This window comes from Hyla sarda, chromosome 9 (assembly GCF_029499605.1).
Source record: "Hyla sarda isolate aHylSar1 chromosome 9, aHylSar1.hap1, whole genome shotgun sequence".
In the NCBI taxonomy this organism is placed as follows: domain Eukaryota; kingdom Metazoa; phylum Chordata; class Amphibia; order Anura; family Hylidae; genus Hyla; species Hyla sarda.
The window spans coordinates 109,376,547-109,399,262 of record NC_079197.1 but is presented as its reverse complement, the minus strand read 5'-3'; the positions used below and the strand labels follow the sequence as shown (position 1 = coordinate 109,399,262).

At 43.0% G+C, this 22,716-nt stretch overlaps 1 protein-coding gene across 2 annotated transcripts in view; it reads right to left on the bottom strand.

The window, feature by feature from the left end:
* CD99L2 (CD99 molecule like 2) overlaps positions 1-22,716 on the bottom strand; it is a gene marked incomplete in the record, with an annotated part of 117,381 nt that overhangs the window by 62,684 nt on the left and 31,981 nt on the right. For both annotated transcript variants that reach the window (XM_056540628.1, XM_056540629.1), the window contains 2 exon segments: positions 2,625-2,669; positions 11,671-11,736. In XM_056540628.1, the coding sequence (XP_056396603.1) occupies positions 2,625-2,669; positions 11,671-11,736 (111 nt within the window).

The window sequence follows — 22,716 nt, the reverse complement described above, 5'->3', positions numbered from 1 at the left end:
AAAAAGTGCGCTGAGAGCCTCCATTTTTTGACCTAGAGTGCTGTTGCAACTTTCTTGTTTGTAGATTTATAAATTACTTCTATTTAAAAATCTTAATCCTTCCAGTACTTACCAGCTGCTGTATTCTCCACAGGAAGTTCTTTTCTTTTTGAATTTCTTTTCTGTCTGACCACAGTGCTCTCTGCTGACACCTCTGTCCATGTCAGGAACTGACCAGAGCAAGATAGGTTTGCTATGGGCATTTGCTCCTGCTCTGGACAGTTCCTGACATGGACAGAGGTGTCAGCAGAGAGCACGGTGGTCAGTCAGAAAGGAAATTCAAAAGGAAAAGCACTTTGTGAGGAGCATACAGCAGCTGATAAGTACAGGAAGGCTTAAGATTTTTAAATAGAAGTAATTTACATATCTGTTAAACCCCCTCATAATCCAGCTAATTTTCTTCCTCCTTACCTTCTAAGACCCATAGCTTTTTATTTTTGACTGACAAAGTTGTATTAGGGCTTCTTTTCTGCGTGAAGAGTTGCAATTTACACTAATACACTTTTTTTTTTTTTATTATCATACAATGTATTACAAAGCCAGAAATTTAATACATACATTTGTAGGGCAAAAAAAAATTATATCTGATAAATCTGACATGCCATCTTTATTTTTTGGGTCAGTATGATTACAATGATACCAAACTAATAATTTTTGTTTTGTTTCATGGTTAAAATTTTTTTTTATTGAAAAACGTGAAAAAAAATAAAAAAACAGTTCATTACCATGTTCTCATCCCTATAACTTTTTTATTGTTCCTCCTACGGAGCTGTGTTAGGGTTTTTTGCGCCATGAGCTGAAGTTTTTAAAGATTCTGGCTTTTTGATCACTTTATTACTTTTTTTTGGGATGTAATCTAACCAAAAATCAGCAATTTTGGCATTTTTTGGCCTTTACACTGTTCACCATGCAGGATCAGAAACATAATTTAATAGTTCGGACAATTAAGCATGTGGCTATACCAAATGTGTATTTTTATCTTGTTTGTACAGTGTTTTATTTAAAAAAAAAAAAAAAAAAAAAAGACAAAAACGGGGGTGATGTGAATTTTTATTAGGGGAGGGATTTTTTTTATATTTCATTTTTTTTTTTTAACACACTTTTTAGCTCCTCTAGGGCCCTATCATAAGCCATTAGATGGTCATGATTGCTTTGTTTTTGTGGGACCACTATGTATTTTGGTAAAACAAAGGGTGTTAAAATGGTATGTGAAACAATTGGGGGGGATACAGTTGCACAATTTTGTGAAGTGTTTGTTTCACTGTGCAGTAAAAACTTTATTCTGTGGGTCAGTACAAGTAAAACATCCAGTTTACACGCAGGATGTAACATGAGTCTTGACATGACAGTCACAGAAGGGGGGGGGGGGCGGGGAGCGGAACACAGAATTGCCTGGTACACAGTGGCTATCTAGATGCTTCTGTTCCTTATGAATGCAGCATCTAGATGGTTAAATGATATATATATGATTATATGATTAAAAGATATTTATAAAATTAGTGCAATGATTTTTTTAGCTAAAAGTACAGCATTTTTATGAATACATGTTCTGTTTCCCTGGTTGAACTTGATGGACGTATGTCTTTTTTCAACCATACTAACTATGTAACTATGTTTTATCTTCTAGTAAAGCTGGATGCTAATCAGCATAGCTGTCACTATGTGTGTCATTCATCTTTCACAGACTCCTGAATGTCTGATCAACTTTGTCATTCATGAGTCTGAGAAAGCTTTGACTATTTCAGCATGCTGGGAGTTGTAGTTTAGTAACAACTGAAGCTGCAATGTTTGCAAATAACTGTGTTGCCTTCAGCTGTTTTAAAACGACAGCTCCCAGCATGTCCACACATCCTTTATCTGTAGTTTTGTATACACAATAGAAATCTCCTATACTGGAGATACCGGTATGCTTTACGGCCGGTATCCAGTAGACTAGTCTGTCTGGCTAAAAGACAGGCAACCCCTAGTAGTGGCTATTTCGAGCTTGAATTTCAGGTGAAAATGTAATTTTTTTTTATACAGGTGTATATTGTGAAATGTCATATTATAATGAGTCCTGGAATATATGAAGAGTTTTTAACAATGACAGTGCCTCTTTAAAGGACAACTGCAGCGCAATATACACTTATCCCCCATCTACAAGATAGGGGATAGGTGTTTGATAGCGGGGGGTCTGACCGCTGGGGGTCCGACCGCTGGGACACCCCCCCCCCCCGAGATCTCCCTAACGGGGCGCCGCCATTAGCGCTCATAGTGAGCGCTAAGGTGCGTAGCGTCGACCTAGAGGTCGGCGGTGATGCCCCGTCTCCTCCCAGTCCCAATACAGTGCCTCCCCGCCTCTCCCATACAGATGCATGGAGGAGGCGTGCCGGCTTCAACGTCATGCGGTGGCAGGCACGCCCCCTGCACGGGAGAGCCACGGCACAGCCGCGGCCCCGTACAGGAGATCGTGGGGGGTCCCACACCTATCTTGTAGATAGGGGATAAGTGTATATTGTGCTGCAGTTGTCCTTTAAGGGGTTAAAGGGCAAACTACTTAAGTATAATCCCCCTTCCTCTGAAAAGCCAAGTAGAAATATTCTTACCTGTGTTGCGAGTTGGAATTTTAGGTGGTTTTGTTGCAGGCTTTGCTGTATATATAATAAGAATTAAAAAGGGGAAAAAAAGCCATTAGTTATACAGTTTGTATTGCCTCAGCACAGAATAGCTGCTTGTTTTTTGTGTACATCCTCACTACTGAATCTCTGCCCGGAGTCACCAAAAGTCATTAGCGCTCTGACCACATGGTCACCATTGACCATGCAGCCTGCGCCTAATTCAGGTTAACATGTTCATTCTTTCAGCTGGTAAATTGACACCAAAATCAGTAACTATTTAAAAACAGACCTCAAACTGATCGATTTGGATGCCCCACAATCTCTAGATACAGCCGGGTGAAGAGTGCTGCAGTGTGAATCACTTCTTGGTCCAGTGCCCACTGCAGGAGATAGCTTCCATAGACTATGATGGAGCCCATCACCTGCAAAAATACAGATTGAGCACCACTAAGCCAGTAAGAAGCTGCAGCACGCTTCACCGGCTATATCTAGAGATTCTTGGAGGGTATGGTCTCAGCACTGATAGGTCATTTAGGTTAGGGTCACACATGTCAAATTTTGTTACCCATTGACTTCAGACTATACGCAGCAAAATTCACTAGTGTGACCCTACCATGTTGCCAGATTATCTAGTGACATGTTTCTTTCTCATCACTGAGTTCTGTAATATATATTTATATACTATCATAATAAATATAAATTACACACACTATAATATTATATATATATATATATATATATATATATATATATATATATATATATATATATATATATATACACACACATACATACACACACACACACACACACACAAAAAGTTGACCGCAGCACACAAGAGTATTAAAGCAAAAAGATGTGGTTTATTCCATGAACAAAGAGTGCGACGTTTCGGTGCTCTCACAGCACCATTCTCAATTACATAATAATCAAACAAATCCAAAGTGCATGTGCATTATGTCATATAAGGGAAGTCTTAGACTATCCTAAAGTGCATAATGTGATGTTAAAATCAATATACAAAACAAAAATTATGAGAATAGGCACTGGTTGGCTTAATAAGTTCATTAGTACACAATACCGTATTAAAAAGATATATATCCAGGTATATACCGGAAGGTGGCCCAACTCACCTCGTATCTAGTGTAATGGCGTCCATAGCGTGGGTGATGCTCCCCGCAGGTTCTATTGTAGCTACACTCAATGTGGTCAGCCTGTACACCTCCATCCCACATGATGGGGGTGTACAGGCTGTCAGGTCGACCATTGCAGGTGACTTTTAAGCAAGAAAAACAGAATTAATCATCACACTTCTGGAACTTGTCTTGAAGAATAATTATTTTCTATTTAACAACACTTTTTTTGCAGATATCAGGCACCGCCATGGGCACAAATGTGGCACCCACATATGCCAATGTGTACATGGCGGTGCTGAAGGAAACTAGCATCAATGTATCCCACCACGCCAGGTTTATCCTGGGGTGGTGGCGATACATCGATGATGTATTTTTAATTTGGACAGGGTGTATGGAAGAGTTGCAGGTGTTCCACCAATATCTTAACACGGTTAACCACCATATCAAATTTACACTGAATGCATCCCACACCTCAGGCAACTTCTTGGATACTTTGGTCTCCATCTCTGACAAGCGCATTATTACAGACCTGTACATGAAGCCTACGGACTGTAATTCGGCACTACATTTTTCCAGTTTTCATCCCCGCCCGATGATACAGTCTCTACCCGGAAGTCAGATGCTCCGGGTGAGACGTATCATTGAGGCTGAGGAGAAAATTGAGCCAACCTTAGACAAATTTATCCATAACTTCCAACAACGGGGCTACCACAAAAGCTTGCTCGAAGAGAGCAAGAAGAAGGTGTTAGCCATGGATAGAAAGAAATTGATTTATGACAAAAGAGACAAAGTAATAAAAACAAGGATTCCTTTTGTCTCCACTTATAGGGAACACTAAAAAAAAAATCGCCAGTGTTTTGAATAAACACTGGGGTTTGTTGCAGATTAGGTTTCCCAGACATCACAGAATTTAAAGAGAATCCACTCATCTCCTATCGCCGGGTTCCTAACCTGCGTGATAAGTTGGTTAAGAGTGATGTATCCCTTAACAACGCAGGACGTATATTTACGTCCTGCGCCGTCTCCCGCGATATGAAGCGGGATCACGCCGCGATCCCGCATCATATCGCGTCTGTCCCGGCGCTCATCAACGGCCGGGACCTGCGGCTAATACCACACATCGCCGACCGCGGCAATGTGCGGTATTAACCCTTTAGAAGCGGCGGTCAAAGCTGACCGCCGCTTCTAAAGCGAAAGTGACCCGGCTGCTCAGTTGGGCTGTTCGGGACCGCCGCGGTGAAATCGCGGCGTCCCGAACAGCTGACCGGACACCGGGAGGGCCCTTACCTGCCTCCTCGGTGTCCGATCGGCGAATGACTGCTCCGTGCCTGAGATCCAGGCAGGAGCAGTCAAACGCCGATAACACTGATCACAGGCGTGTTAATACATGCCTGTAATCTGTGTAAAAGATCAGTGTGTGCAGTGTTATAGGTCCCTATGGGACCTATAACACTGAAAAAAAAAAAGTAAAAAAAAAAAAAAAAAAAAAAAAGTGTTAATAAAGGTCATTTAACCCCTTCCCTAAAAAAAAGTTTGAATCACCCCCCTTTTCCCATAAAAAAAATAAAAACAGTGTAAAAAAAAAAATACACATATGTGGTATCGCCGCGTGCGTAAATGTCCAAACTATAAAAATATAGCATTAATTAAACTGCACGGTCAATGGCGTACACGCAAAAAAATTCCAAAGTCCAAAAAAGCGTATTTTGGTCACTTTTTATACCATTAAAAAATGAATAAAAAGTGATCAAAAAGTCCGATCAAAACAAAAATCATACCGATAAAAACTTCAGATCACGGCGCAAAAAATGAGTCCTCATACCGCCCTGTACGTGGAAAAATAAAAAAGTTATAGTGGTCAGAAGATGACATTTTTTAACGTATAAATTTTCCTGCATGTAGTTATGATTTTTTCCAGAAGTGCAACAAAATCAAACCTATATAAGTAGGGAATCATTTTTACCGTATGGACCTACAGAATAATGATAAGGTGTCATTTTTACCGAAATATTTACTACGTAGAAACAGAAGCCCCCAAAAGTTACAAAATGGCGTTTTTTCTTCGATTTTGTCGCACAATGATTTTTTTTTTCCGTTTCGCCGTGCATTTTTGGGTAAAATGACTAATGTCACTGCAAAGTAGAATTGGCGACGCAAAAAAAAAGCCATAATATGGATTTTTAAAAAGGTGAGGAGGAAAAAACGAAAGTGCAAAAACGGAAAACCCTGAGTCCTTAACCCCTTCAGGACGGAGCCCATTTTGGCCTTAAGGACCGGAGCGTTTTTAGCACATCTGACCACTGTCACTTTAAACATTAATAACTCTGGAATGCTTTTAGTTATTCTGATTCAGAGATTGTTTTTTCGTGACATATTCTACTTTAACATAGTGGTAAATTTTTGTCGATACTTGCATCCTTTCTTGGTGAAAAATCCGTAAATTTGTTGAAAAATTTGAAAATTTTGCATTTTTCTAACTTTGAAGCTTTCTGCTTGTAAGGAAAATGGATATTACGAATAAATTTTTTTATTGGTTCACATATACAATATGTCTACTTTATGTTTGCATCATAAAATTGACGTGTTTTTACTTTTTGAAGACACCAGAGGGCTTCAACGGTCAGCAGCAATTTTCCGATTTTTCACAAAATTTTCAAACTCAGTATTTTTCAGGGACCAGTTCAGGTTTGAAGTGGATTTGAAGGGTCTTCATATTAGAAATACCCCATAAATGACCCCCATTATAAAAACTGCACCCCCCCAAAGTGATCAAAATGACATTCAGTAAGTGTTTTAACCCTTTAGGTGTTTCACATGAATAGCAGCAAAGTGAAGGAGAAAATTCACAATCTTCATTTTTTACACTCACATGTTCTTGTAGACCCAATTTTAGAATTTTTACAAGGGTAAAAGGAGAAAATTTTTACTTGTATTTGTAGCCCAATTTCTCTCGAGTAAGCACATACCTCATATGTCTATGTAAAGTGTTCGGCGGGCGCAGTAGAGGGCTCAGAAGCGAAGGAGCGACAAGGGGATTTTGGAGAGTACGTTTTTCTGAAATGGTTTTTGGGGGGCATGTTGCATTTAGGAAGCCCTTATGGTGCCAGAACAGCAAAAAAAAAAAAAAAAACACATGGCATACCATTTTGTAAACTAGACCCCTCGGGGAATGTTACATGGGATAAAGTGAACCTTAATACCCCACAGGTAAAAAAAAAAAAAAAAAAAAAAAAAAATTTTTTACCTAAAATGCTTGTTTTCCCAAAATTTTTTTATTTTTAAAAAGGGGAATAGCAGAAAATACCCCTAAAAATTTGAAGCCCAATTTCTCCTGATTCAGAAAACACCCCATATGGGGGTGAAAAGCGCTCTGCTGGCGCACTACAGGTCTCGGAAGAGAAGGAGTCACATTTGGCTTTTTGAAAGCAAATTTTTCTCTGGGGGCATGCCCCATTTAGGAAGCCCCTATGGTGCCAGGACAGCAGAAAAAAAAAAAAAAAAAAAAAAACACATGGCATACCATTTTGGAAACTAGACCCCTCGGGGAACGTAACAAGGGGTTACCTTTATACCCCACAGATGTTTCACGACTTTTGCATATGTAAAAAAAAAAAAATTTGACATTTTTTAAAAAAGGGTAAAAGCAGAAAATACCCCCCAAAATTTGTAACACAATTTCTCCCGAGTACGGCGATACCCCATATGTGACCCTAAACTGTTGCCTTGAAATACGACAGGGCTCCAAAGTGAGAGCGCCATGCGCATTTGAGGCCTAAATTAGGGACTTGCATAGGGGTGGACATAGGGGAATTCTACGCCAGTGATTCCCAAACAGGGCGCCTCCAGCTGTTGCAAAACTCCCAGCATACCTGGACAGTCAACGGCTGTCCGACAATACTGGGAGTTGTTTTGCAACAGCTGGAGGCTCCGTTCTGGAAACAGTGGCGTACCAGACGTTTTTCATTTTTATTGGAGAGGGGAGGGGGGGTTGTATAGGGGTATGTGTATATGTAGTGTTTTCACTTTTTATTTTATTTTTTGTGTTAGTGTAGTGTTTTTAGGGTACAGTCGCACGGGCGGGGGTTCACAGTAGTTTCTCGCTGGCAGTTTGAGCTGCAGCAGAAAGTTTGCGGCAGCTCAAACTTGCAGCCAGATACTTACTGTAATCCTCCGCCCATGTGAGTGTACCCTGTACGTTCACATTTGGGGGTGGGGGGTGGACATCCAGCTGTTGCATAACTACAACTCCCAGCATGCCCGTTGGCTGTCGGTGACTGCTGAGAGTTGTAGTTTTGCAACAACTGTAGGCTCACTGGTTATGTATCACTGAGTTTGTGACCTAATTCAGTGTTTCACAACCAGTGTGCCTCCAGATGTTGCAAAACTACAACTCCCAGCATGTACGGTGCATGGTGTACGGTGCATGGTGTACGGTGACTGCTGAGAGTTGTAGTTTGCAACAGCTGGAGGCACACCGGTCATGAAACACTGAGTTAGGTAAAAAAAAAACAGTTTCACAACCAGTGTGCCTTCAGCTGTTGCAAAACTACAACTCTCAGCAGTCACCGACAGCGAACGGGCTTGCTGGGAGTTGTAGTTATGCAACCAGCAGATGCACCACTACAACTCCCAGCATGCACTTTAGCTGTTTGTGCAAGCTGGGAGTTGTAGTTATACAACAGCTGAAGGTACACTTTTCCATAGAAAAAATGTGCCTCCAGCTGTTGCAAAACCATAAGTCCCAGCATGCCCATAAGGGAATGCTGGGAGTTGTGGTGGTCTGCCTCCTGCTGTTGCATAACTACAGCTCCCAGCATGCCCTTTTTGCATGCTGGGAGCTGTTGCTAAGCAACAGCAGGAGGCTGTCACTCACCTCCAACGATCCAGCCGCATGAGGTCAGTCCCGCCGCCGCCGCTGCTCCTGGGGCCCCGATCCCAACATTGACGCCGGGGATCGGGGTCCCCAGCACCCGGGGTGCACGTCCCGCACCCACTCACGTCCTCCGGAAGAGGGGCGGAGCGGGTGTGACACCCGCAGCAGGCGCCCTGATTGGTCGGCCGGTAATCTGGCCGACGAATCAGGGCGATCATGAGGTGGCACCAGTGCCACCTCATCGCTGCAGGCTCTGGCTGTTCGGGGCAGTCAGAGACGGCCCGAACAGCCAGTAATTCCAGGTCACCGGGTCACTGGAGACCCGATTGACCCGGAATCGCCGCAGATCGCTGGACTGAATTGTCCAGCGATCTGCGGCGATCGCCGACATGGGGGGACATAATGACCCCCCTGGGCGATATGCCGGGATGCCTGCTGAACGATTTCAGCAGGCATCCGGCTCCGGTCCCCAACCGGCTAGCGGTGGGGGCCGGAATTCCCACGGGCGTATGGATACGCCCTCGGTCCTTAAGGACTCGGGATGCAGGGCGTATCCATACGCCCTATGTCCTGAAGAGGTTAAGGGGTTAAAATTACCCCTCAACGATACCTAACGGTACAAAATAAGGGATCGTACCCATGTTGCCAGTGCATTAATTGCTGGAGAATGGCCCCATCCTTACACATCCCACAACAGGACAGACTTACAAGTTGAGACACTAACTCACCTGTACATCAGATTATGTAGTATGTCTTGAAGTGCCCATGTAGCCTCCTATGTGGGGGAGATCACATGGGACTTCAAGACGAGGTTTAACCAGCATCGGTTTAGTATTCTGAAGGGGAGGTTAGACCTCCCCGTATCAAAACATTTTAAAGAAAAGGGACATGTAGAGAAAGTTGAAGTTTATGTTAGTTTACCATGAACCCCCACACAAGAGAGGAGGGGATCGGAACAGTCGTCTAAAACGCCGGGAGTTAATGTGGATCCACAGGTTACAGACACTCAAACCGAGAGGTCTGAATGTGGATTTCACATTAACTCCTCAAATATACAATGCGAAATGATGGGACAAAATATTGGATGCTACCCTAGTACCGACTCTGTGACATAAAAGATTAGGATATGGCCAGAAGTGAAGACACTAGATCAACAGATGAGGTCTATGTATATAGTGACTTTGTATGAAGTTTGTATATTTATTTATATTTTGTATTTTTCAGAGAGAAGAGTGGTATATACCGGCAGGTAGCTGAAACTACCACAAGAATTTGTCAGAGATGTATTTTCCTATATTGAATTTTAGTATGTATATACATATCACATTTTATGTTATCTTAATAAATATCATTCACTAAAGATATTACATGACATGCATCATTGTCTCTCTCATGGATGAGATTTATTATACACTTTCTTCCCCCCCCCCCCCCCCTTTTTCTTTTTTATCATCATTTTTATATTATATTTATTTTTCATATTTATTTTCATTATATATTTGTACATTTTTTTTATTTTTTTTTCATATTAATTTCATCATTTTCTATTTTTTTATTATTTATTTTTATAAATGTTTTTATTTTATTTTTCATTTATTATTATTTATTAATATTTTTTATATTATTGTTGGCAGCAAAATAGGGCCCTGGATATGAATGTACCCGCGAATGTGGCACCCCCATCCACCGCAGGTGGAACCCCGTATTGGAGGCCGCACATAGGTGTGAATGGTGAAAGGCCACCCAGCCTAACACTGACACACAGCACACTATTGCTCCGCAAGACGGAGATAGTGTACATGGTGTTGCCTAGCAACAGGGAGGGGTAATAGTGCCTGTGAGTGTAACAGCATGAGTGTGAACAGGACATAGACTGCTATGCTTCATAATGCCAAACAGAGTGCACTACGGTTGCCCTCGCTGCCATAGAATCAAAACTAATGTTTTATTTTATTTTAATTCTATTCATTTTGCTTCACTACATTCTTATTTGTTTCTGCCCATATTCAAGATGGAGTATGCAGTATTCCGCACTTCGGTGCGCATGCGCACGTCCGTCCCGATCACGTGACCCGAGATTCTGGTCATGTGATCGGAGATCTATGCAGCGTGATTGGCCAGGATGCTATGTCATTGCAATACACACATACACTTGCTGCGCAGCCGCAGTGGAGTATCACCCACGCTATGGACGCCATTACACTAGATACGAGGTGAGTTGGGCCACCTTCCGGTATATACCGGGATATATATCTTTTTAATATTGTGTACTAATGAACTTATTAATGCACTTTAGGATAGTCTAAGACTTTGGATTTGTTTGATTATTATGTAATATTCACCAATTGTTTGGATTCATTGATTTGTCACTGTAAGAGATTACTTCCTTATAAATACTTTGTTAATTCACTATTGACTTGCTTGAGAATGGTGCTGGGAGAGCACCGAAACGTCGCACTTTTTGTTCATGGAATAAACCCCATCTTTTTGCTTTAATACTCTTGTGTGCTGCGGTCAACTTTTTGTGGATAACCTTACTTGGACCCTGGGACCGGAGCCCCTTGGACCAGCCTTGTAATAAATAAATACATTTTATATTAATATTAATTAAATATATATATTATATATACATATACACACACACACACACACACATATACACATTGTGTGTATGTATGTATGTATATATATATATATATATATATATATATATATACACACACACACACACACACACACACATACATATATATACATATACATACATACATACATACACACACACACACACGCATCCACACTTTTTTAAAAATATTTATCCCTGATTCTTTGGTCTGCTAATCAATGCTACATATGCATAGGTTCACAATTACTCATTATGTATTATAGGACTTCATTTCACTGTGTATTTACTGTCTTGTGTATGCCACTGGAATTATTTCTTCTATAACATGTATGCATGTTATATAGTATTTTGTATTTGATCTTTTACCTACTTACTGATCACCTTGAATAGAACACTTACGCTTCTGAGTTGGGACGTAGTCATCCAGAGCATCTTCCAGATTCCAGTCATCATCTTGTCCATAAGCTACAATGCAACAAAAAATTTATATTAACAAAATAAAATGAACTATTTACTAAATGACTTTATAAGATGATATTGCAATATTAAAAAGGATGTCATGACATGCTAGAAATTGTATTCTTGCAACAGCTGGAGAACCTTAGGTTGGGGAACATTTCTCTAAAAACATACCCAAACCTCTATTTAAAGGACAGCTGCAGCGGAATTACACTTATCCCCTATCCACAGGATAGGGGATAAGTGTTTGATCGCGGGGGGTCCGACCGCTGGGACCACCCCCTCGATCTCCCTAACAGGGCGCCGGCATTAGCGCCCATGGTGACTTAGCGTCGACCTAGAGGTCGACGGTGACGCCCCGTCTCCTCCCCGTCCCCATACAGTTGTATGGGGGGGGAGGCACGAATGCTGCCTCTCCCATAGAGATGTATGGAGGAGGCGTGCCGGCCGCAACGTCATGCTGCGGCTGGCACGCCCCCTGCACGGGAGAGCCGTGGCCCCGTACAGGAGATCGCCGGGGGCCCCAGCGTTCGGACCCCCCGCAATCAAACACGTATCCCCTATCTTGAGGATAGGGGATAAGTGTTTGTACCGCTGCAGATGTCCTCTAAGAAGTATAAGATCTATATAATGATGGGGAGGAGTAAGAAGTTAAAGAGAAACTGAAAGATGGTTAAAGGGGATATTCCAGGCAAAAACATTTTATCCCGTATCCAAAAGGATAGGGGATAAGATGTCTGATCGCGGGGGCCCGCCGCTGGAATCACCCCGCGATCTCCCTGCAGCACCCGCATTCTATGCGGGAGCTGCGTCTCCAGTTTCGTAAACCTCCGGGTTTCCGGGACTGGGGACGTGACACCACGCCACGCCCCGCCCCCTTCATTCATGTCTATGGGAGGGGGGGGGGGGGGGATGTCGCGCCACACCCCCTCCATTCATGTCTATGGAAGGGGGCGGTGGCCGTCATGTCCCCAGTCTCAAAAACCCGGAGGTTGTCGAAACTGGAGACGCAGCTCCTGCACAGAATGCGGGTGTTGCATGGAGATTCCGGGGGGGGGTCCCTTCGGCGGGCGATTTTGCCCAGAATACCATTTTAAACCCAACTAAACCCAATATATTGGTTTATATTGCGGGTGAATAGCTGTAAAAAGAGGGTTTAATCACATAGGTTATTATGCATGTTCATATGTAAACTCTGACACATCTGATGTCATAATATGTTATGTTACATTTCTTATGTTTATAAAATTCAATAAAAACATTGTGAAACACATATTTTAGGTGTACAATTTCCAGAGTTCTGCCCATTCCGAACTCTTGTCATTGCACAGCTTTGCACAATGAAGGCGGGGAGTAGTCTCACCCAGCTCCCCTGCTTCATCAACATTCACTTCTCGGCCTGCCCCTTGACTAGAGCCTGGGGAGGGCGAGCTCTCTGCTCTGGTAGCAGAGCGTAGGCGCCACTGCCTCACTACACCCAGAGAAGAGTGCTCACTTCTCCCGCAGGCCCTCACGTCCTGGTGACAGGAGGCTCATGAATTTTGCATATTCATGTAGAGAGCAGGCTGGACAGTGAATATTGATGAGGCAGAGAAGCTCAGCAAGCTGGCTCCCTGCCTCCATTGTGCAAATGGCAGCTAAATTAGGAATGGGCAGAACTCCGGAACCCCTCTTTTACAGCTACAGTTACATTGGGATTTGTGCAGGTGGACTAGTTGTCAGTTTCTCTTTAAAACTATAGACCCAACTACTATCAATCAAAACTGGACTACCTTTTGCAGCACAATGTTTTTCCAGCCTATTGTACATCATGGATAGTGAAAAACAAGAGAGAGTGTAAAGATAAGGATATTTTCTCCAACGAAATGAAGTATCTGGTAGATCCTCATCCTTTCTAAACATCCACGCTAAGCTGCACAAAACATGCATAAGGAGCAGGGATTTTTTTTTCTTTCGAACTTTAAATACACACAAGATAGAAGATACCTTCACTGTAAACATACATGCGTACATACAAGAGAAGACGATTGTGGGTCACAATCCTACAGCTGTGATGTTCTATACATGCTATTCCAAGCTTCTTGTATGCGCCTCTGATAATAAGCAGATATTAATAGGATTATCACAGCTATTCAGGCCTGTTCTAATATGTGTTCAGACACCTACACACTGAATTCCAAGGGAGGATGCAGCCAGCATGGTGAAAACCTTATTGTACTGCCTCAGCCAACTCACATTTATGGAATCTGCTTTATGGAATTCTATTTTAGCTTCAGTGTAAAACCAAGCAGCCGTTTTAACCACTATTAATAGGAATTATGCATGATGCCAGCCTGATACATGTGTTACCCATGTGCCTATTGCAACAGGATGCCAGGATACAGCAGCAATAAGTGCCAGGAAACGAAGGCAAAGACAGTAAATACCTTCTATAGGGTAGGGTCACACGTGCCGTATTTTGCTGCTGCGCATTTTCCTACCCATTGAAGTCAATGGGTAGTAAAATCAGCTCCAGAAAATATGAAGAAAAAATACGGCATGTGTAACCCTACCCTATAGAAGTGATAATTTTAACAGCAAATTTGATTTAGTTTTGGTCATTTGTAAGTCATCTGAATTGCTTTCTGGAAGCGCAGACATGGGCAAGTTCTAAGAACTGTCTAGAAGCGTGTGGTGGCTTCCCATCTCTAATTCTACAAGTTATTTTAGGGAAAAGAAAGGTTGGGCATGTTGGATTTAATTTGCGCATCCCTATTGTCCTGGGAGAGATAAGTAGATGCTAAAGCAGTCTGCCTGCAGCTTACTGCTCCCATCTCCATAGAAGGCACCTAAATGTTCAGCCGTGCTACAATATTCATTTGTGTGGGAAAGCCGGGAGACACAGCTCAGGGGTGTGGAAATGGTGGAAAATAAAAATAAATAAATAAAAACACGCACACTTCAAGGGACTAAAACGGGGGGCATAATCCACTTATACTGGTACACAAAATAATTTCAACATACATACGGTAGTAAGTAAATAAGGTCATTGTTTATATAAAAAATAAAAATAGGCCGACCTGAAAAAAAAAAAAAAAAATTAACCCCTTAAGGACCAGGCCAATTTTCGTTTTTTCCCTCCTTGCCCTATAATAGCCATAACTCCATCTACAGACCCATGAGGGCTTTTTTTGCAGCACCGATTGAACATTTTATAATGACACTAGAGATGAGCGAACTTACAGTAAATTCAATTCGTCACAAACTTCTCGGCTCTGCAGTTGATTACTTATCCTGCATAAATTAGTTCAGTTTTCAGGTGCTCCGGTGGGCTGGAAAAGGTGGATACAGTCCTAGGAAAGGGTCTCCTAGGACTGTATCTACCTTTTCCAGCTCATGGGAGCACCTGAAAGGTGAACTCATGTATGCGCTGTTCTGCCCCCCCCCCCCCCAATTAATTATCAGCCCAGTGCTGTCCCCATCGGGGTAAATACACACATATCACCCGCAAGCGCAGCCCTCCTCGTCCTCCTGTTTGTTGCGGGCCGCCGGCGCTGACACTATAGCTGTATCCCTATGCCCGGGCTGCAAAAGGTAAACAAAACAAACTTTAACTCCCCTTCCCCGTCGGTTCGGACCTGCTTCCTGGGGACGTGAACGTCAGACAGCTGTCAGCCTATCACCAGCCACAGCGATGTTCCGCCTTGGCCGGTGATAGGTTGAGCGCACTGTCATGTAAGAAGCCAGCTTCTTGGCTGAGCCCACTGTCATGTAAGAAGCTGGCTTCTTACATGACAGTGCGCTCAACCTATCACCGGCCAAGGCGGAACTTCCATGTCCCCAGGAAGCGCTTAAGGCTGACGTAGGAACATGCGTTAAAGTTTATTTTGTTTACCTTTTGCAGCCCGGGCATAAGGATACAGCTATAGTGTGTCAGCGCCGGCGGCCCGCAACAAACAGGAGGACAAGGAAGGCAGCGCTTGCGGGTGACGTAAGTTGTACCCCGATGGGGACAGCGCAGCACTGGGCTAATAATTTTGGAGGGGGGGGGGGGGAATACCGTTATATACTGTGGAACTGCCATAAGTTACAAAAATACCGTGATACACATATTTGGTCATACCGCCCAGACCTACTCAATAGTCTTGACCCGTTTCAGGGCCCGATCGGCTCAAAAGAAAAAAAAAAAGAAAAAAATAAACCTGATTGGACCCTTAACGGGTCGATGCAAACGGCTGTGTGAACCTAGCCTAAGATAGATATATCTGTACTATATTTATAGCTCATATGTTGAAGGGAAAAAAAACTAAAAGAAAGATGTTGATGTGAGGGAAATCTTTCATTTCAACATACAGTACACGCATCTGCTGTGTATTTTATTAATGAGAAAAAAAACAAAACTTTTTTTGACGTTAGAAGCCGATGAGGTACAAACAGTGAAGATGCATTGCTGTCAATTCACCAGCTGTACATTTGGTCTTCTCCTGGCAGGGTTCTTTAGATGAGATTTTCTGTGGGGTGCCATGTTCTACAGTTTACTGTAATGGACTGTGACACAGATTTTTAGAGTGTTTTATTTCTGCTTGCTGCAGTGCTAAATAGAAAGGTTAACGTCTATTTTCTCCTCCACTGCTTTTCTGTAATTCACACAGACAAGCTTGCTGTATCTACCCAGCTGTTCTGCAACTACAACCACCAACTGCTTCACAATAGACAACAATGTTAACTGTAGTTCTGGAAACATTCCCTATACACGGCTGTTTGTAAAAGGGTCTTTCAGAATTGCCTTTACTAAAGCTTAGCATATAGATAGGCAGCTTTGATGTGTTTGCTTGTGGATTACAGAATTATTTCTGATGTTGTCTAGACCAAAAGAAGTGTTGTAATATATCTTATCAGAGAAAAGTGCTTCTTTCTCCTCTTGTTAAAGCTTCTTGTATATGCCATGTATATTTGAATTCTATGATGTAACTAAGAAGAGGGGCTAACACTTTCCAACTATTTGTGTATATACAGTATGTATACATACACACAACTCTCCCAGGTTAGCACATAATTCACTATTCCTTCTAAGGCCTCGTTCACAGGGCGGAATGTCCAAGCGGAATCAGTCAGAAAAATTCTGTTTTCAATGGAATTCTGTCTGCGTAACGTCCGCCCGAAAATTTTCAGGGCAGACCTTCCACCGTGTGAACATAGCCTAATAATTTGTTGGTGAAACATTCAATTTGTGCGTTTTATTTTTTTTTTTTTATTTAAAGGTTCCAAAAATAAAGTTGGTGGCCAATAGACTTATATAGACTTCAATTGGCTTATACATATTGGGGGGTATTTATCAATTTTGCCTGTTGACAGTTTCTTTTTACCCTTTTTTTTTCACTTTGGTTTTCGTGGACATGCATCAAATTCATCATTTGGTGCAAGTTGTTAGTAATTTTGGCGCAAATGTTGAAATCAGCTGTTCACAGCGCCTTTTACACAGAACTTACCGCCACAGAGGCTGCGTATTTTACCCTGTAGAGCAGCCATTTCGGAGTCCCTCCTGCAGTATATCAGCAAGCGACGAGAGTTATTTTCTTTTGTGGGGTTTATAGTCACCATGTGACATGGATTTTATTTTCAACTTGGGTAGTTTTTTTTTTTTTTTTTTTCACTTAACGTGCAGTGGTCTTCAACCTGCGGACCTCCAGAAGTTGCAAAACTACAATTCCCAGCATGCCCGGACAGCCGTTGGCTGTCCGGGCATGCTGGGAGTTGTAGTTTTGCAACATCTGGAGGTCCACAGGTTGGAGACCACTGCTTTAGTGCTTTACCTTTCCTGAACCAGTGTGGCCATGTCCAATGCTGGCTCAACGGAGGGTGAAGGTTCCTCAGAGACAACGATGTCGCAGGATAGTATTGCGCAGCCCTGGAGGAGTCGCTGCTTTCCCAAAAAAAAAAAAAAAGTTAATGTATTTTGACGCCTTTACATTTTCTGACATTGCTAAGTGTTTTTTTCCATGTGCAAAATTTCTTGACGGGGATTTGCGGAAAAAAAAACGGGATTTGCGCCAAAATTGTGCCGAATATCGATTGGCGCAAATTATTAATTACTGACTAAAGTTAAAAATCACACACAGGACCGTGTGATTTTGAGAAAGTTGTAAAAATGACAGTGGAGAAGATGCGCCAAACTTTGGTGCAAAAAGACACTGCGCCAAAGTTACGTGAAATAAAAATAAATAAAAAAAACACAAATCCTTTGATAAATACCCCCCAATGTTTCTGTAAAAAAATTATTTTGTATTTATAAACAAGAAAAAAATATACAAATAAAAAAACTCATATTTACTTACTGTGCCAATGAGACACTTGTAAAATAAGAATGTGTTAAAGAAAAAAAAAAAAAAAATTTGCAGGAAATTCCTGACATTTGCAGCACAAAGGAACTTGTGTTTGCAATACATTTTTTCCTTTAGACATTTCCATTGTTGCCCCAGGCACCATTTCAGTAATCATTTCATATTATACATAGAAGATAAGAGCTGATCATGGAAATTTAAGGTTTGTCTTTAAGGTTCTTTTTGGCATCTATAAATTTGACACCTTAGAAGGTACCTCAGGAGGGGTGTAAAATTAAAAGTAACAACATTTTTTTTTATTCCTGAAGTCCTGTATAAAGGCAGATAGAAGAAAGGTGTATATATATATGTATGAAGGCTAACGCAGTTAGCCTGTATTTGTGAGAGTGGGCGGGGTTAATCACTATAAGAACCCGCGGTGCCCCTAGCACAGTACGCCGCGGGTTCTTCACGTGACGAGAGGTCAGCTGACACACCAGTCAGCTGACTGGAAGCTGTTTCCGGCGGTGCGGTACGGGTAAGTGGCCGGGGCTGGCCTTGGTGGCGGCGTTTCTCCGCAACCACCTCTCCGGAGGTAAGCCGGAGTCCGGGGGTGTACCCTCGGCCAGGCCCCGGCCCCGGTTTCATTAACAGTGGGACACGTGGCCCGTTCTCTTCCTCCGGCGGGTTTGGCACGGCACCTCCGGCAGTGGGACCCGTGACGGGGGCATGCTGCGGCTATTGTGTTGGGGTGGCTGCGTGAGTCCTCGCTCCCCCACGAACCCGTGTGGCAGTACGGTACCGGCATTTCTACAGCCGGGTTGGTGCTGTCACCTTAGGGTTTTCTGCCAGGGTACTGGCCCCTGTTGTGGTATCGGGGAGCTTAGGCTATCATCATACCCCCGCCACCTGTCATGGTTATGTAGTGTATATTGTGTGTGTCGGTTACCGGGTTCGTTCTCAACGGGGGAAGGGGGGGGGGGGGGTTTAGTCACATGCCGGCACGTTCTCTGGCTGCGCAGCTCTGCATTTTACTACAAGGGGTTAATTATATGACGGCACGATTGTCTGGCTGCTCAGCTCTGCATTTTACTACAAGGGGTTAATTATATGACGGCATGATTCTCTGGCTGCTCAGCTCTGCATTTTTCTACAAGGGGTTAATTATATGACAGCACGATTCTCTGGCTGCTCAGCTCTGCATTTTACTACAAGGGGTTAATTACATGCCGACACGTTCTCGGGCTGCTCAGCTCTGCATTTTACTATAAGGGGTTAATATATACCAGCACACTCTCGACTGCTCTGCTCGGTCATTCCTTCCACGCATACGATCAGATAGTTGTGCCGAGCACACGATTCATTTTCTACGCATACGGTCATGTAGTTGTTGGTGTTCACACTCTTATAATTTATTCCTCATACACGGTCATATAGTTGATCTGTGCAGGCTCAAAAAAAAAAAAAAAAGGGGAAATCCCCCCCTATAATTATTCTACGCATACGACCATATAATTGGTTCCTTGCACACGCCCCCCTTAATTTGCTCCATGTATATGATTATATATGTATATATACGTACACATTTTAGTTTATTCAAGGTTTACGACACGGCCCTCCTGATCTCAAGGATGGTGTTTCATGTGTTTGTCAAGGCACATGCACTGGTAGCATTGGTGCAGTTCAGGCGCATGTAGTATGGGCGCTGGTAATTCTGTACATGCACTGGTAGCATTGGTGCAGTTCAGGCGCATGTAGTATGGGCGCTGGTAATTCTGGACATGCACTGGTAGCATTGGTGCAGTTCAGGCGCATGTAGTATGGGCGCTGGTAATTCTGTACATGCACTCATGGTATTTGTACGATTCATGCACTCACGCACGTTGATTACGCTCATGGCATTTTTCTGTTTACTCGTTCGTAACATTTGTGCCTTACGCTTGTGGGATTTGGGCCTTACAGGTGCTTGTGGGATTCATGCCTTACACGCTTGTAGAATTCATGCTGTACACACGCTTGTGGGGTTTATACCGCACACACGCTTGTTGGTTTCATGTTGTACACATGCTTGTTGGGTTTATACTGTACACACGGTAGTAGCGTTTGTGCTGTACACACGGTTGTAGTGTTTGTGCGATATACACGCCTGTACATGCTTGTAGGATTCATGCTGTACACACGCCTGTAGGGTTTATACTGTACACACGCTTTCACATGCTTGTTGGATTTATACTATACACACGCTTGTAGGATTTATGCTGTATGCATGCTTGTAGGGTTTATACTGTTCACACGCTTGTACATGCTTGTTGGATTTATACTGTATACACGCTTGTTGGATTTATACTTTACACACTTGTAGGATTCATGCTGTACGCACGGTTGTAGGATTTATGCTGTACACGCTTGTAGGGTTTATACTGTACACACGCTTGTACATGCTTGTTGGAGTTATACTGTACACACGCTTGTTGGATTTATACTATACACACGCTTGTAGGATTTATGCTGTACACACGCTTGTAGGATTTATGCTGTACACACGCTTGTAGGGTTTATACTGTTCACACGCTTGTACATGCTTGTTGAAGTTATACTGTACAAACGCTTGTTGGATATATACTGTACACACTTGTAGGAATTATGCTGTACACACGGTTGTAGGAGTTATGCTGTACACACGCTTGTAGGGTTTATACTGTACACACGCTTGTGCATGCTTGTTGGAGTTATACTGTACACACGCTTGTTGGATTTTTACTGTACACACTGGTAGGAATTATGCTGTATGCACGCTGGTAGGGTTTATACTGTACACACGCTTGTTGGATTTATACTGTACACATGCTTGTTGGATTTATGCCGTACACACGCTTGTAGGATTTATGCTGTACACACGGTGGTAGCGTTTATACTGTACACTCGTGTGTCGGATTTATACTGTACACGCTTGTAGGATTCATGCTGTACACTCGCTCATAGGATTCCTACTGTACAAACACTTGCACACACTCGTCGGATCCATACTGTGCACGCATTTGCTGATTTAAACTGTGCACACTGGTACGTGCGTGTGGGGTTTGTGCTGCACGCGCGCTTGTAGGATATATTCTGTGCACGCGCTCGTGGGGTTCATAATGTACACACGCTTGTAGGATTTATACTGTACACAGGCTTGTAGGATCATCCTGCACACGTGCTTGTAGGATTTATTCTGCACACGCGCTCGTAGGATTCGTACGGTACACGTTCGTTGGATTGGTACTGTACACACGCTTGTAGGAATTATACTGTACACATGCTTGCAGGTTTTATACTGTACACACGCTCGTAGGATTTGTTCAGTACATGCCCTTGTAGGATATATACTGTACGCTCGATACATACTGTGCACTCACTTGTAGGATTTATACACGCTCGTAGGATCCATGCTGTACGTAGGATCTATACAGTACATGCGCTCGTAGGATTTATACAGTACACGCGCTCGTAGGATTTGTGCTGTACACGGGCTCGTAGGATTTGTGCTGTACACGGGCTCGTAGGATCTGTGCTGCACACTCGCTCGTAGGAATTATACTGTGCAGGCTCGTACGGTTGTATTGTACATGTGCTCATGAGAACCATGCTGTTCATGTGCTCGTGGCATACGTCATGTGCATGCGGTGCTTGTGCGGCTCTTGCGCTTGTTCCGCGCGTGTGCTCGTACAGCGCATGTAGTGTTGTTCTGTGCATGGGTACGTGGTCATAGAATTACTGCATGCGTGTATTGGTTATCGGTTGTCGTTGGCCATATGCACATGCAGTTTGGTTGTGCATTTGCGCATATAGTTGGCCTGAGTATAGGTTCATCACGTTTGTTGGTTGAGTCACTCATAGCTGTTAGACGGCACAGTTCTTTACATAGGCACATAGTTGTTCCGTACATATCTGTGTATAGTGGGGCCGGGCTTACGTATATAGTTTGTTCTGGGCGTTCGTGTACACACATTTAGTTCATTCGGTTTATACGCTCAGGGTTTCTGTGCATACACTCATATAGTCTGTCCTGTGCATATGTTCATCCAGTTGGTCTGGACAGTTGCCCAGTTTATTAGAGGCCATATAGTTTTGTGCATACGCTCATATAACTTGTTCTGGGTGTTCACTTAAGCAGTTCGTTCTGTGCATGTAGTTCGCTTATGCATACAGGTCATTCGGTGGACACGTGCAGTGGTTCGGCCATGCGTCCGTATGGTTCGTTCTCTGCACACGCGCATACAATTTGATCGGTGCATACGCTCACATAATTGTGAGGTGCTCACATAGTGTGTTCCATACATACCAACATATAGTTTGTTCCCTGCATGTTCACATAGTTCGTTTGTGCATATGCCCGTATAGCTTGTTCTTTGCGGTCATAGACTCATGCTGTACATACGCGCACACAGTTCATTCTCGGCATGCTCACTTAGTTCTATGCATGTGCGCATAGTGGTTTCGGCATACGCTTACTTAGTTAGCCCATGCAGACACACTCATAGTTTGTTCTGGCATACGTTCACTCAGTTAGTCCTGTGCATACCCGCAAATAGTTTGTTCTGTGCTTACGCTTATGTAGTTGCCAAGCGCACTCGCTCATAAAGTCTTGTGCATTCACTTACTTAGTCTGTTCCGTGGACTTGCTCTGGTAATCGGTTAAGTTGTT